Raw genomic sequence first — 14,017 nt, 5'->3', positions numbered from 1 at the left:
CTAGTATAATTGTACTGTTCAATAAACTACAGTCAGTGCAGTAGCACAGTTTTAGTTATACATTTTAATTGAGTACAATTTACACACTTTACACACCTCTAAGTAGTGCGTCAAATTTGCTCAACAATAAGAGTGCAGCTCACTAAAACAGATGTATGATCCTCCAGCTTCCCCAGTTCTTAGCATCGGTTTTCTTTATTACTCCACATTAACTTGCAGATAAATTTAGCATAAATGTCTAAAATTCCAGCTGTGTTGCAAAATGCTGCTGTAAAGCTAAATTTTTTAAGTCCAAGTAGTTCCATCATCTATGTGCAGTTATTTATGAAGGCAGCAGGAATGCTATTCTGACAACCTAATTAAACTTCCAATAATGTCAGCAGGAATCTGATTGCAAAATGGCTCATTTTATAAACATCACTACTTTTATGACTGACAAAAATATGCACGATCAGGTGCCAACTCCTTCACGAATACATATTTTACAACTTGTGTTGTAAATTGCTTGTAAGTACAAAATTCTAAGATGTTAAAGGTCTATGCTCAATCTATAAAAAAACAGCACAGTTCATACAAAGATTTAATGGATTTTGCTCTTCTGCCAGTTTCAACATCCGTGTAACTTCACTAGTTTCAGAGGAGTTACTCCCAATATATACATAACTTTACATCTAAATCAAGCCATCTCCTGTATACAATATTGGACAAGAGATTACACAAGTGTTTAAAACACAAGTGAAATACAGGACAGAAAAAAGATAATTGGACCTTGCCTATTTTAAGACCATTATATAGTCTGTATATCACAGTGCTCGAAGCACACACTTCTTCAGAATTTGCTTAAGTTAGTTGTCCATTGTAGAAGCCATGAAGTACTGATTAAATCTGAAAAAAAAAATACTTTTCTAATTGGAAATGTTTGAGAGTTAAAAACCCATACATGATATCCCAACTATTTGAAGCAATAAAGAAATGAACCCTAAATTGAACCACTTCCTCATGGTAACGATTGCTGTGTTTATAGCTGCTACAGCTTTTCTAATTGTAGTATAGGTTAAAACAAAGTATTGAATGTTTTAGCTCACTCATGTATGACATGGATACATTTATAATAAGCTTAAGTATTGGGAAATTTGGTACTGACCATCTGCCCATATAAACAGGAGACCTCCTAGTAGTTCTGTACTGCCTGCACTTCTCAGTCACTTTGCAGAATCTATTCAAAAATCCAGTATCAACTTCTTCTAACCTTGGAGTCAGTAGGCATTTTTGTTTGATGGTTTGATGTTGGGTTTTTTTTTTTTTTCTGACTTTTCTATTAAGAGCATTAAAAATGAGTAGCCTCAATATAGCAGGCATGGAAATATATAAAGTCAGATCTCACAGTCCTCACAAATTTAATAAATAGTTTTAAAAACCTCTTAAGGAGATGTGCCTTCTGGTTTTTTTTTTTTTTTTAAATGAAGGTAACATCAAATAAAAAGCAAAACTAAAAAGAAGAATAGGTAGAACATTTTACTGTCATCAAACCTTAAATGTAAAGTATATTAAAAAAACATGGTTTCGAATTTCAAGAACAGGAATATAAACATGTATTTTCTATCCCAGAAAAAAAACTTCATGCGGGTGTTACAGTATTTCATCATTCTCTACATCCACTGGTATGCAACATGAACTTAGTATTATTAAATAGATACAGAGATACCATAAATTCAATACAAATACCAGGGTCTTGTGACCTCAGTTATATTGTAGATCAAGCAAATCTGTTCTTTGGTAATTGAAGTAGGTTCATTTTCCATTCCAATGCAGGACTGTTAGGAGACCATATTAGCCACTCATCTCAGAAAATCACAACTCCTGTAGACATAGTCTGGGCTACTTTTGTCACAAGAAAATAGTATTACACATTGTCTTAAAGGTATAAATGCAAAGACGTTTAAATTATTCATTCCTTGTGGTGGCTGTTTCAGGAAAAAGAATCCAAACTCTCTCCTTCTCTATTAATTGTTTAATCTAGGTAACATTTAGACTCATATGTAAAGGTATTTCGATAGATGGGAATGTACACATGCACACTTTCAGTTTAAATAAAGAGACCTGTGTGGAGAATGGCAATTTAAAGTTAGCATGACTTGAAGGTATGCCGATAATAAAGTTTAAAGATTTAGTAAACCGGGACATTACAAATCCAAAAAAGTGTTTCTAGATCTTTTCATCTTCCCTTTTTCAATAAAGACGGACAGAATATACATATACAGGTTGACATTTTGATTTATCCAAAACAATTTTCACTTTGCTGTTTGCAAGTCCTATTGACTAAAATGTAATATAATTCACAACAAAATATTTTCAGTAAGTGAAACAATAAGCAAAGAAAACCAAAACTAAGCTCAGAAGCTAAGTGGTTTAGAAAGCCTGGTAACATCTATGTGTGCGTAAGTGTGTCTATAATTTTTTTTTATACATTATATATATAGACACACACACATATATACACACTTGTGCGCACACGCGCACGCACACACACACATTTGTAACCTTCAGTGAGGATCAATCTATTTTCTAATAAGGAACAAAACACATTATTTAAAAATGTGGCTAATATAACAAAACAGAGAAGAAACTGCTGCTATCAAAATATACAATTTGGATTGCAGACTAGAAGGCTAACAACATTAAAAAAATAGTTTTAAGCAAAACCCCTTTGCTTCTGAATAACAACAGGTATCAACCTGCCATAGCATGAAGCATCCAAACAAGATTTTATAAAAAGTTTAAACTGTGACCCTTCTTCATTTGTAAAGTTCTTGACATATCACATAGTGCGAGCTCTGGTCTCCAAACTGGAGCCCCTTTCATTTTTCTCAATCCATACTTCAGGAAACAGATGGCAGCTCAAGAATTCAGAATCTCAAGTGAGATTTGTGCTTCACCATATACCTGAAAAAAATGAACAGAAGACAACATTACTACTCTTTCGGTATTTATAGAAATTTTACTTTCAGGAATAACACAGAGACTTTGTAAAAACAAAATTCTTAGAGAATTAGCAAGTTGCCAAAGAGATGCAATGTCTTACATGACATATAGCTCTGTATTATGCACAGTATTTGTCCCACTAAGAGTCAGTCAGCTAAAACCTTTGCTTTGAAGAAAATTCATGTTTTCCAAGGCATCACATGGCTTCTTACATTGGAAGACTGTTCGTGAAGATAACTAGTTCATTCTGGGAATTCAGACATATAGTTTAGCTGAGACTTTTAAATAAGAAGCCATAGAAAGTCTGATGCTTGGAAGTATTATGACAACTCCCATAGGATTTTTCTTTTTGTAATTCAGTCATTCAAGCAGTTTGCTGTGCAATCAGCATGAAAAGATTAAACACTCATGAAATGCATGGGCCTCTCCCTTCCCTCAACATTTCTTCAACTGCTTCATGATAAGCAAGTCTCTTCTCCAAACCAGGAAAAAGGTATTGCAATGAACTTTCTATTCAGAGAGGGCTCTGAACCACAGAGGAGCAAAGACAGAAGCAATACTGCTCTTCACAGAGCTGCTGGTGCTCCTCCATCCCTCACTCCTCACGAAAGGCAGGGCTAAGTACTTGCAAGGTCCCGAAGATACAGAAGAATCACTAGTCCCAAACTCATTAGGTGCCGTATCTTTTTTGACTTCCTTCCTCTTCTACCCAGTGCTGTGGACTCAAGGACATCAGGATAAGATAATGTTTTGTGGCTCTTTATCTTAGGATAGTTCCTTACCTTTTCTAGCCTGTCACCTACTGAGGTGGAGAGAGAAAGGAGAAGAGCTTGTAAGCTCAGAACTGCCATCCAAGGGGAGGGCTGGGGTAAAAAAGGAAAACTCTGCACACCCAGCTTGTTCTCCATTCCTTTCCTTTTGCCTAAAGGGAAGTGGGGAACCATAGCACTAATCCATGATTAATGGTAACCACCCTTCCTATTACACTTTGGAGATTACTATTTATAGTCTATAATAAAATATAGTGATATATATTTAACTCTATTATCAGGGAAAATCAAAACAAGCAGTATTTTCAAGCTAAAACATTGTTGAAAAGTCTAAGCTGTATAGAATTCCTTTGTTGCCATAGCTTTTTGTTCCCATTAAACACCACACAAGCACGAGCATAAAAGATTTTCAGCAGGAAGCATACCTGTCCAAAGTTTCCCAGAAGCGTAGAAATACTGGCCTGTCCAAGTGTCTTTTGTGATAGCTTAGTTCTAACACTGTTACATCCCATTTCTGTACATTTGGATCTAGACGTACTTCATCATATTTGAGATGAAAAGCTTTAACTACAGGAAACAGGAAAACATTTAGTGTACAAACATGATGACTTTACGGTACTTAACTATTAGTCAAAGAGAATTCTCATCCCATCCTTCTTTTTTCAAAAGAGTCTGAGAACAACATGTTCTTTCTGAAAATCTTTGAACTGTCCAAGAATTAAAAAAAACATTTATGAGACCACTGAGAAAGAAGCCTGGCTACTCCCTGAAAGTGTGTAGAAAACTGATTGCAGAATGCCCCAAATGCTACATGAAGCATTCTGAGAAATTTCTAACCGCCTATTTCCCCCGATTTAAACGTAGCAAAATATTAACAGTTATTTTGTTCTTGGGAAGTATTGTCACATGTGAATTATGTAAGCATTAACACAGTGAGTATTGAAATCTTCTTGCAATTCTTCTTGTTTTCCTTCGCCAAATCATAGTTTTAACATAATCCAGTGCAAAGTATTTAAGTCTTGTACAATTCCTATTTGGTAACCAATTTGACACATTTTCTCTTTTGTGTATTACTGGTAGGCCTGTGCAAACCTCATGAAGTTCAACCAGGCAAAGTGCAAGGTCCTGCAAGTGGGTCAGGGTAATCCCAAGCACAGAAAGGCTGGGCAGAGAATGGATTGAGAGCAGCCCTGAGGAAAAAGACTTGTGAGTGCCGGTGGATGGGAAGCTCAGCATGAGCCAACAACGTGCACTTGCAGCCCAGAAAGCCAACTGCATCCTAGGCTGCGTCAAAGGAAGCGTGGCCAGAAGGTCAAGGGAGATGATTCTGTCCCTCTAATCTTCTCTCGTGAGACCCCACCTGAAGCACTGTGTCCAGCTCCTGGGCCCCTGACATAAGAAGGACATAGACCTGTTGGAGTAAGTCCAGAGGAGGCCACAAAGATGATCAGAGGGCTGGAGCACCTCTCCTATGAGTGACAGGTCGTGAGAGTTGGTATTTTTCAGCCTGGAGAAGAGAAGGCTCCAGGGAGACCTTCATAGCAACCTTCCAGTAGCTAAAGAAGGGGGTCTACAGGAAAGATGGGGAGGGACTCTTTATTTATTGTTGCTTTTTTTTTTTTTTTTTTTTTTTTTTTAAAATCTGTAGCTCAGAAACCACTGGACATTATAAAAGGGGGTATTTTCTAAGGTGGCCTCACAACAAAGCAACAGAGAACAGAAGCTGGCAGTTTCTTATGATATTATCACACACCTTACAGTTAGAAGAGTGAACTGTGCAAGAAAAGTGCACTGTGTATAAAAGCATACTGGCCATAATTGCAATAACTCCAAGAAACTGTTCAGGTCTATACAGCAGTAACATCCAGCTCAAATTAGAAGCATTTGTACCTTATTAAACTTTCACATTTTTGTCAGGCACCAGATCATTTTCGTAAAGCTTTCTGAGTGAAATACTAGGCGACTAATCCCCTGTTCAAAGTAGCAATGAAATCTGAAAACAGCCTGTAAACTTGTTATCTATGGAGTTTGTAATATACATTGTCTTTTCCCCTTTTTTTTCAGAAGCTTGGAAAGTAAATTTATTTAATAGCTATTTCTGAACCTCTTGTAAAGAGGCCAGCTCTGAGAAGATTTCCATGAACTTCCACAGGTCAGAAAAGAAGAATTGCAGAGGGCACATTAATGTTTTCCATCTGTGTGAAGATCTAAGCACCTGCCTTCTCAACCAAGTCAACAGCACTTTGGCAGTACTTGGTAGCACTCTGCCATAAGCATAAACAACCCACAAAAATACAGAACAGAATAAAAAAATGTCTAAACACTTAAAAACAAAACAAAACAAACCCCTTACTTTTTGCAAAGATATCAACAGGTGATCCATCAGGCAAGAGCCAAGGCCAGCCTTTGAACTGCCAAGCAGGACCCTGTACAAACACTGCCACCACACGATCCCTACGAACACAGAAAGAGGTGGATATGTTGGTGGGCTTGAACATTTAAATAACACGTTTTCTTAAACAGGCAATATATCTTATCATAGTTTCTTATTTTAGTAACAGCTATATAGCACATTTAACAACCACACCTCCCGCGTAACTGCTTTTTCTCTGTTAAACAAAACCCCATTTTTCTGGACTTTTACCTCTGTCCCTTTGCAGAATGCAGCTCAGTTTCTCATGTTACATTTGCAAGAAGTCAAGCAGTGTTTATTTCTGATCATTATTACTTTGCTTTTAAAAAGTGCTCCAACACTTTAGAGATAATCTTATATAAGTAACTTGTAAACTCAGATGTATCAATTTAAAAGCCTTTATTCTGACTACTGTTAACATCTATTTTAAAAATTTATTAGAAGAGACAGCTGCTAAATTTCTGCCTCCGGTTGCAAAGTGCATAATTTTTTGTAAGGGTAAGTAACCATTACCTACAGTCCAAGAAAATAAATTTGTGATTAAGATGAAGCTTTTACATTAATAAAATTAAAAAAAAAAAAAACCTTTGAGAAAAAACATCCTCCCACATATGTTCTTTTTCTTGAACGTTTACATCATCTCACCATGGTTCCTACCTACTACAACAAATAGTTACTCTCCCAATCTTATCCCCAAATTTAATTCATTATAATCTATCAAATCCCAAATGGAAAAGAATAATCTAGGTGGAGTTTTGTTTTTTTGTTTGTTTTTTTTTCAAAAGACAGACTACAGCTTTACCATTTAAAATGATGTTGCAGGTTTTATAATGGCTAACAGAAAATAAAAGCAAAACCAACCAGCGGCAACATGTTAATTTCCAGATGCTAATATCTGATTCTCCTTTGGATTTAAAAAAAAAAAAAAAAGCTAAAACACCCACACCACTTTATCTCTTTGGTCAGAAGCACTTTAGGAACCATTTTAGATGGTTCTTAAAGGTTTGATCAATTAAACATTTTAAGTGTTACTTGATATCTAGAATTTCAAAACCACAGATTTCCGATTAGTCCAAGTTATCAATATAGAGAAAAAATTAATTTAGGAACAGGACCTTTCCAAATGATTCCTTTCCATTAAAATCTACTTTAGAAGTTATAAAACCAGCAAAAATATCATTGTGCATGTCTAAAATCTTCACACTTGTGAGGAAGAAGTAAAAATGTTGCCTAATTCATTACATCTAATAACAAAAAGATGTTTCTCCAGAATAGTCCTGCTCAAAAAGAAATATGTTTTCATAGCATCAAAGAATGGGCTACAGAAGAAATAATGTTTCCAGATTTTTCTTAAAAGTAAAGGCTATCTATGATTCCCTTTCCGCAACTGGGGCTCTCCCTTCAAAAGTAAACCTCCATCATTTAGTCCAATTCAATGAATCTGATTCAATACTGAAACCACAATTCAGTCTTTACTGTCTGATGTGCTATCTTTTTTACTTTCTTAAACTATTAAAAAAGTTAGAATGTCAGACGCTGAAGGCCTGCAAATGTACCTTCATAACAGACTCTCGGAAAGCAGATGAGATGATTTTTCTCTCAGACCACGTTCCAGTGACTTGCACACTATAGCATCATGAACCAGAAAACTCCTATGAATATTCCGATTTGAATTTTTGAAACATTTCAGGCAAACTGAATAAAAAAGTTCTGCTGCTCATACTGTTAAAATGTAGCATGTTGTGATTTCTTAAGATCTTTTAAGGATTAGTTTCACATTATTTTCACCTGAAGACTCCTATACAGTTAACAATTAAATTCATTTTTATATCCATTATCTTTACTTTTTAGTGAACTTAGTTGCATCTCATTGCTCCCCTGCAAATTCTGCATTCTCCTGGTTAAGAAATTTTGTAAAAGGGAAATTATTTTACCAGTCTTGTGGCATAAGTTTCAGAGGTTGGTCTACTACTCGGTAAGGTACAGTGACGCTGACTGTAGTTCCCCCAGGCTGCATCTGGTCCTTCCTTCTCTGGATTAGAGTTTCATTCTCTCGTTGACAGCCTTGTTTCTTCTTTTCATCTGATGGTACAAACCTTGGGAAATAAAGAAGCATTCAGTTAACAAAAGCAATTTATTTGATGCAATCATCAGGAAAAGCAACAACTTGATCAGAACTTTGCATTATTGGTAACAGTCACTGAAGCCCATCATCTCGTTTCCATTATGCCGAGTCTCCATCACTTCTCACTCAGAACAGCAAAACACGTAAGAATAATATTTGATACGCCCATAAAATCAGTTGTACTAAAATGTCTTCTGTCCCTCAAAACTACAGCCAGACCTGTTCTTAAACATTCATCGCATTTCTCGCCTACCTTACCCAACACATTTGAAGATGAGAAGCCAGATCACAACCTGCTGAATGGCTGTAACCCATTCTTTTTAGTGATTGAGGGTAACATGGGGAAGCCTCGGCACCAAAAAATAATTCCTACCTGGAGAAAGGTTTAGAGGTCTTACTCTTGGAGCCATTAGAATTATGTTTTCTCAAGAAAGCTGGGATTTTTGGTCAAAAAGGTTTTTGAGTAAGATTTTATTTTTTTTGATGATGGTGATTTTACATTATCAATGATTGATCTGGTTACTATGATGTATGATACTACAATTCCGGATTATTTTTTTTTCCTAAATAGCTTCTCTGATAGATTAAATGCTTGGAAAATAAGGATACTTAAGACATGAGGATCATGTTAATCTCTGTAGGACAAAAATAAATGCTTAAGATGTGATCCCCATCTAAATGAATTACAGATCTTATATTTTTCAGCCCCCCACCATAAAAAAAAAAAAAGACGACGTTTCATTTCAAGAGTCTCTTCTTTATGACAATAATAAAATAAAAAATACACAAAACAGTTCTCAAAATTGGCATCATAAACGTGAGTGTAAGCCCTTTTACTGATGAATCTCACTGGATTTTGTCAAAAGGAAAGGTAACAAAACCATGCATTTTATAGAACTAAAACTATGTCAGAGAAAGATAAGGTGATAAGGTGACTGGCATCATCTACTAGGCCAGGAAAAGAGCAGAGCTCAGACCCATGTTCTCCTAATATTCTGTTCAGAATCACCCAGCTGCACTACTGAAACTCTTTGCTGCTGACATTTCATTTCCAAAACTTCTGATAAAAGGAAACACTATGTTTCACTTAGCTGCAAAAGTTATCACTGTTGGTGCTACATTTTAAAAACACACTACATAATTGGTAACATTTCTCTTCATTATAGTACAGATGGCGCTTTTTAGAAGTTTACTACATTTTTTGGGTAAGTTGTTTGCACGATTTTTATTTTTTCTCCTCAACCTATTTCTATCTGAATACTAAAACCCAATTTGAATGTGCTTAAACAGGCAGACTGCACTTCCTATCGCCAGAAAAATAGAAAAAAGGAATGAAAAATGAATTGTGAGGGAAAGTTCATTATTCAGTCAACTTGAAAATCTGAAAATACTGCCTTTTGCTAACATCTTATATCCAATGACAAAATGGCATCTTGGGGAAAAAACCCCAAACAGGGGTGTTTTAAGGCAGTATGTGGAAATTGTCAACAAACCTTCAAACAAGATTATTTTTTTTTCCTAACATAAACAGATGAAGCCCCCTTATACTCTTCATGATTTAACAGTGTTTCAAAAACAGAAAATCACAACCAATTCCTGAAGTGTGCATCCAAATGCATACAACTGCACTGGAAAGTTAAAGAAAACCTGCAAATGACTATGAATTGTGCACTGAAGTTGACTAGTGTTGCAAATACAGAAAAAGCGTTACAGATACTATATTATAAGCTATAACTTAAATTATGCTTATTTGTCTAGTACATGTAAAACACCACTAGTCTCAAGGAAATAGAGACAAAAAAGCTATACAGGATACGCTGGGAAAAAAGTACACTTAGGCCACCTAGAATATTATAAAAAACCCAAAACATTGAGACATTAATTTCACTAATTATGAAGTAATTAGAAAATAGTTAATATTTACATATATTTTATCTACCACAACCAACTGACACATACAATTGCATGCTACATACAAAAGCACTCAACATAGTTCTACTTTGGAAAAAGCTACCAAACATGACATCAAAATTAGGTATTTCTATTCAAGTTGCTAATTTAAAAACTCAAAAGCGAGGTGCAACTTTAATCATGAGCGTACCTAATGGCCTGTCCTGCCAACATGCTGCAGGCTTTGCTTTGCCAATACTAATGGATAGGAAACTGTATTTTTTAACTTAAAATGAGGGTTTGCTTGATCATCTTGAGCTTTTAAGAAAACCATTCATGAGTCTCTCCTCACCCATCAAAACTAAGGCATCTGGGCTGGAAAGATGGAAATAAAATGTTGTGGTTTTTATATTAATTATTAAAAATTACAAAAAACCCCCTCCTTCAAACACCTTTTATCCAAGTGGCAAGTTCTATATGAAAAGCCATGTTCACCTAAAATGGTGGGAGAGCTTGAGAACTTTGTTCTTTATTACATGTCCCATGCACTGAATGAAAACAAACTCTTACAAAATATGTAAATAAAAACCAGACACATTACTGTGATAATAAAATATTCATATGAACAGCAATCTAAAAGGTCATAATTTTTAATTTAATTTGTAAACACAAGGAAGCAGACACATTTTAAATGGAAACAGGAAACCCAGCCACCCCTGCCAAATTAGACAAGAAGCAATATTGCTATTCTACAGTCTAACCGTTTCCTACTATATCTGAGAGCCCTCAAATTTGGAAACAGGTATTCTCAATTCTACTTCCACCTTTAAATGTTTCTTTGTTTAAGAATTCATTTCAACACTAGTTTATTGACAGTTTCTCTCTATTTCAGCTAGAAACTGTGTTACAGCCATTAAGGCACCACTTGGCCGTGCTTCAGTTATGCCTCTTCTAGACAATAGCTTCAGGTTTATTTACTGTAAAGATCTGAATGTTTTTGAACACATTTCTCCAGGACAGAACAAAACATCTTATCCGAATTTTCTGAAGAAAAAAAAATATCAATGAGTAGATTCACATGGACCAGTAGAGAAGATGACTGTCATAAAGAAAGCACCAAAGGAAATGCTTACATATATGTACATACCCAAAGTACATATACATATTCCAGAGTACAGGACTAAATGACAGCTTACAGAAGGTTTTGGAAATATATGCTTGCATTTTTGGGAACCATCGATTCAGTACGTATAATAAAAGCCCTGTGCTCAAGAACTGACAATCAATAGAAATTACTATATAATTATAAATATTATCATGGCTTATTCTATCACTACCTGGACATAAAAACAAGCTTAAGAAATCTGAGTATTAAAGAAAAGAGAAAAAAACTCATCTTCTCTTGGGAATTATTTGCCACAATACTATACCTGGTGGCTTAACTACACATTTGTACTTGACACCTTCTTCATCATCCAACAACCTAGAAATGTGTTCCGAATTCTGACTGTGCAGGAGCTTACATTTTTTTGTTGCTTCTCCAGATTACTATTCCTCAGGGGGCAAAAAAAGAAACAACCACAAAAAAACCTACACCACAAACCCATATGTACTTAGAATCCATTTTTATACCCTGGACTAGGAAATTAATAGCACTCAATTCTCTTGCTGTTAATTGCCAAAATCATTATTCACATAAAACCTGGTAGACACTCTCACTTTACAAAGAGAGCAGGTCCCTTTCCTAAGATAACAGGCAAGCGATTCAACAAGATCAAATTACGGGAGGTAATTGGTAAGATACTGTCCACTGAACTGCCAGAGCTGATCAGGCCTAGGCTCTAAACTCACATCAATTGCTAACATTAACTTTAAAACACTTTCAGTGAGGTCAGGGCAGCACTTTCTGGCCCCAACTCAGGCATACTGAAAAATGCATGAACAGAGAATAAGGCAACTCCAATGCTGGGCAGTAACCCAGATCATCATAATATACTTTGGACTGTGTTTAGAACTGGAGATTTATTTTTACAACCCCCTCAACATTTTTGTTAGATTACAGTATCAAAAGCTTCACGCACCTATTTTTGCAAGAGAACAAAGTTTTTTTTTTTTTTGTCATACATCATCCCTAAATCTTTCAGCTACTTCGCTCAATGTCAAAGCTGGATAAATCTCAGTAAGTTGCCTGGCCACATATGGTGAAACATATCATGAGTAAAAGCATCATCATAATAAAAATACATAATCATCACCTAATCATTTACATCTGCCTGATAATTCCTGCCTTGCTTTTTGTTCCATGTAAAGCAGAAGCATTGCTTCTGAAAAGCCTAACCAGATACTCTGAAATACTTAGCCTGGAAGACCAGATTTTACACAGTAATTATGATATCCAGTGTCGCATGCAAATAGTGAATAAGAATAAAGTGTATTATATGAAATATTTTTTTAAGAAGCTTCACAATATGAAGTTCTGATTTTAAATGAAATTATATCTTAATATTTTAGAAACTCTTCATTTTTATCTTGTACTTGGCTGCTTTGAAAAATAACTTTTCAAAAAAGGTTATAAAGAACATCTGCATATGATACAGCATATGAACTGTGTATATCACAATTATATATAGAAATGTCCCATGACAAAATCTAAGTTGTGACAAATATATCCAACGGACAACTCTGGTATCTTAAAAAAAAAAAATAATCTTAAACCAGTAACATGCTTCCAGTTTACCATTACATATATTTCATTCTACTCGTGATAGCTTTCTTTGTTTCTATATTCTCTTCCTCAAAAGAGAGCATAACATTAGAGATGAATTAAACATGCTAAGCATCATACAAATGTCGGCCAAATTTGGCAAGGAACAAAACCCCAACATATTATAGTGATATGAAAAGGGTTACTAAGAACTTTGGTGTAATTATAAAGTTTCTTTCAATCCTTGACAATTGAATTTAACGGCTACCGTAGTACTGAATGAAGCATGTCCTGTTTATTTTACAACACAGAACCTAAAATATCTGCCAATAATACTGCAATTACTTTTTCTCATATCTAAAGTGACAATGTGTTGCAGTCCAGTTACATGTCCTAGTTACACCCTAGACAAAAATTATCCTAAAACAGGAATTCTCAGCTATGACTTAGTTTTAAGTGGTTTGATCTCTAATTACAATTTCAGCTTTGTTCCTTATTTTGTTTTAAGAGATTTTTAAATGGATGGAATCACAAAAGTTGGTTTTATTTATGAAACCCAAATACTCAATTCTTCATTAACACACACTTCAACAATCTGTGCGTCCTCAGGTACTAGGCATGGAAGAAAGAGTTGCATTATAAACAGCCGGGGTCACACACGTATCACAGTTTCCGTACCCTAACAATCCTGGGGGGCCTCATTCTCCCAGAGTTCTCCTACATTTCTAAGCAGCCTCCCCTCCAATGGCTCTTACTTTTCCAGCTCCGATAGTCCCCTCTCCTTGCGTTCTATCATTGATCTCCTCTGATGGCTAATACAAGCAGGTTGATTACCTAAAGAAACGAAATTCCAATCTACCTGCATTGCCCTCAGCAGGAGTAAGGGAGGGAGTATTAATTTGGATGTATCTTTTCTATCTGGACAATATATCTTTATTCCACAACTTGTGGCAATGGCATGTGTCCTCCAAATCTCTACTCTTCCTGTCAAATTTAGCTGGAAGTGGGGAATGAGTTAAAGAAGGCGGTGACTTAGAGGCAGAAATTAGATAAGTCTTCTTTCTTTGGAAAACCACCACATATCTATCAATCACACTCTACATCAAGGCTAGTTCTACACTTTGCATACCTGA

The 14,017-nt window shown here is 35.5% G+C and overlaps 1 protein-coding gene across 1 annotated transcript in view; it reads right to left on the bottom strand.

Moving 5' to 3' along the window:
- Nucleotides 1-569: 569 nt before the first annotated feature.
- The window catches only part of CDC73 (cell division cycle 73), a 109,258-nt gene continuing 95,810 nt past the window's right edge, over nt 570-14,017 (bottom strand). The window contains exons 14-17 of the mRNA XM_074151375.1: nt 8,100-8,261; nt 6,106-6,206; nt 4,178-4,319; nt 570-2,943 (exon numbers count right to left, since the gene is read on the bottom strand). Coding sequence (XP_074007476.1) covers nt 2,907-2,943; nt 4,178-4,319; nt 6,106-6,206; nt 8,100-8,261 — 442 coding nt within the window. The 3' untranslated portion in view covers nt 570-2,906. The remainder of the gene's footprint in view (nt 2,944-4,177; nt 4,320-6,105; nt 6,207-8,099; nt 8,262-14,017) is intronic.

This window comes from Numenius arquata, chromosome 8 (assembly GCF_964106895.1).
Source record: "Numenius arquata chromosome 8, bNumArq3.hap1.1, whole genome shotgun sequence".
NCBI classification, from domain to species: domain Eukaryota; kingdom Metazoa; phylum Chordata; class Aves; order Charadriiformes; family Scolopacidae; genus Numenius; species Numenius arquata.
The sequence above is the reverse complement of the archived record's forward strand: the minus strand, read 5'-3'. Positions and strand labels throughout refer to the sequence as shown.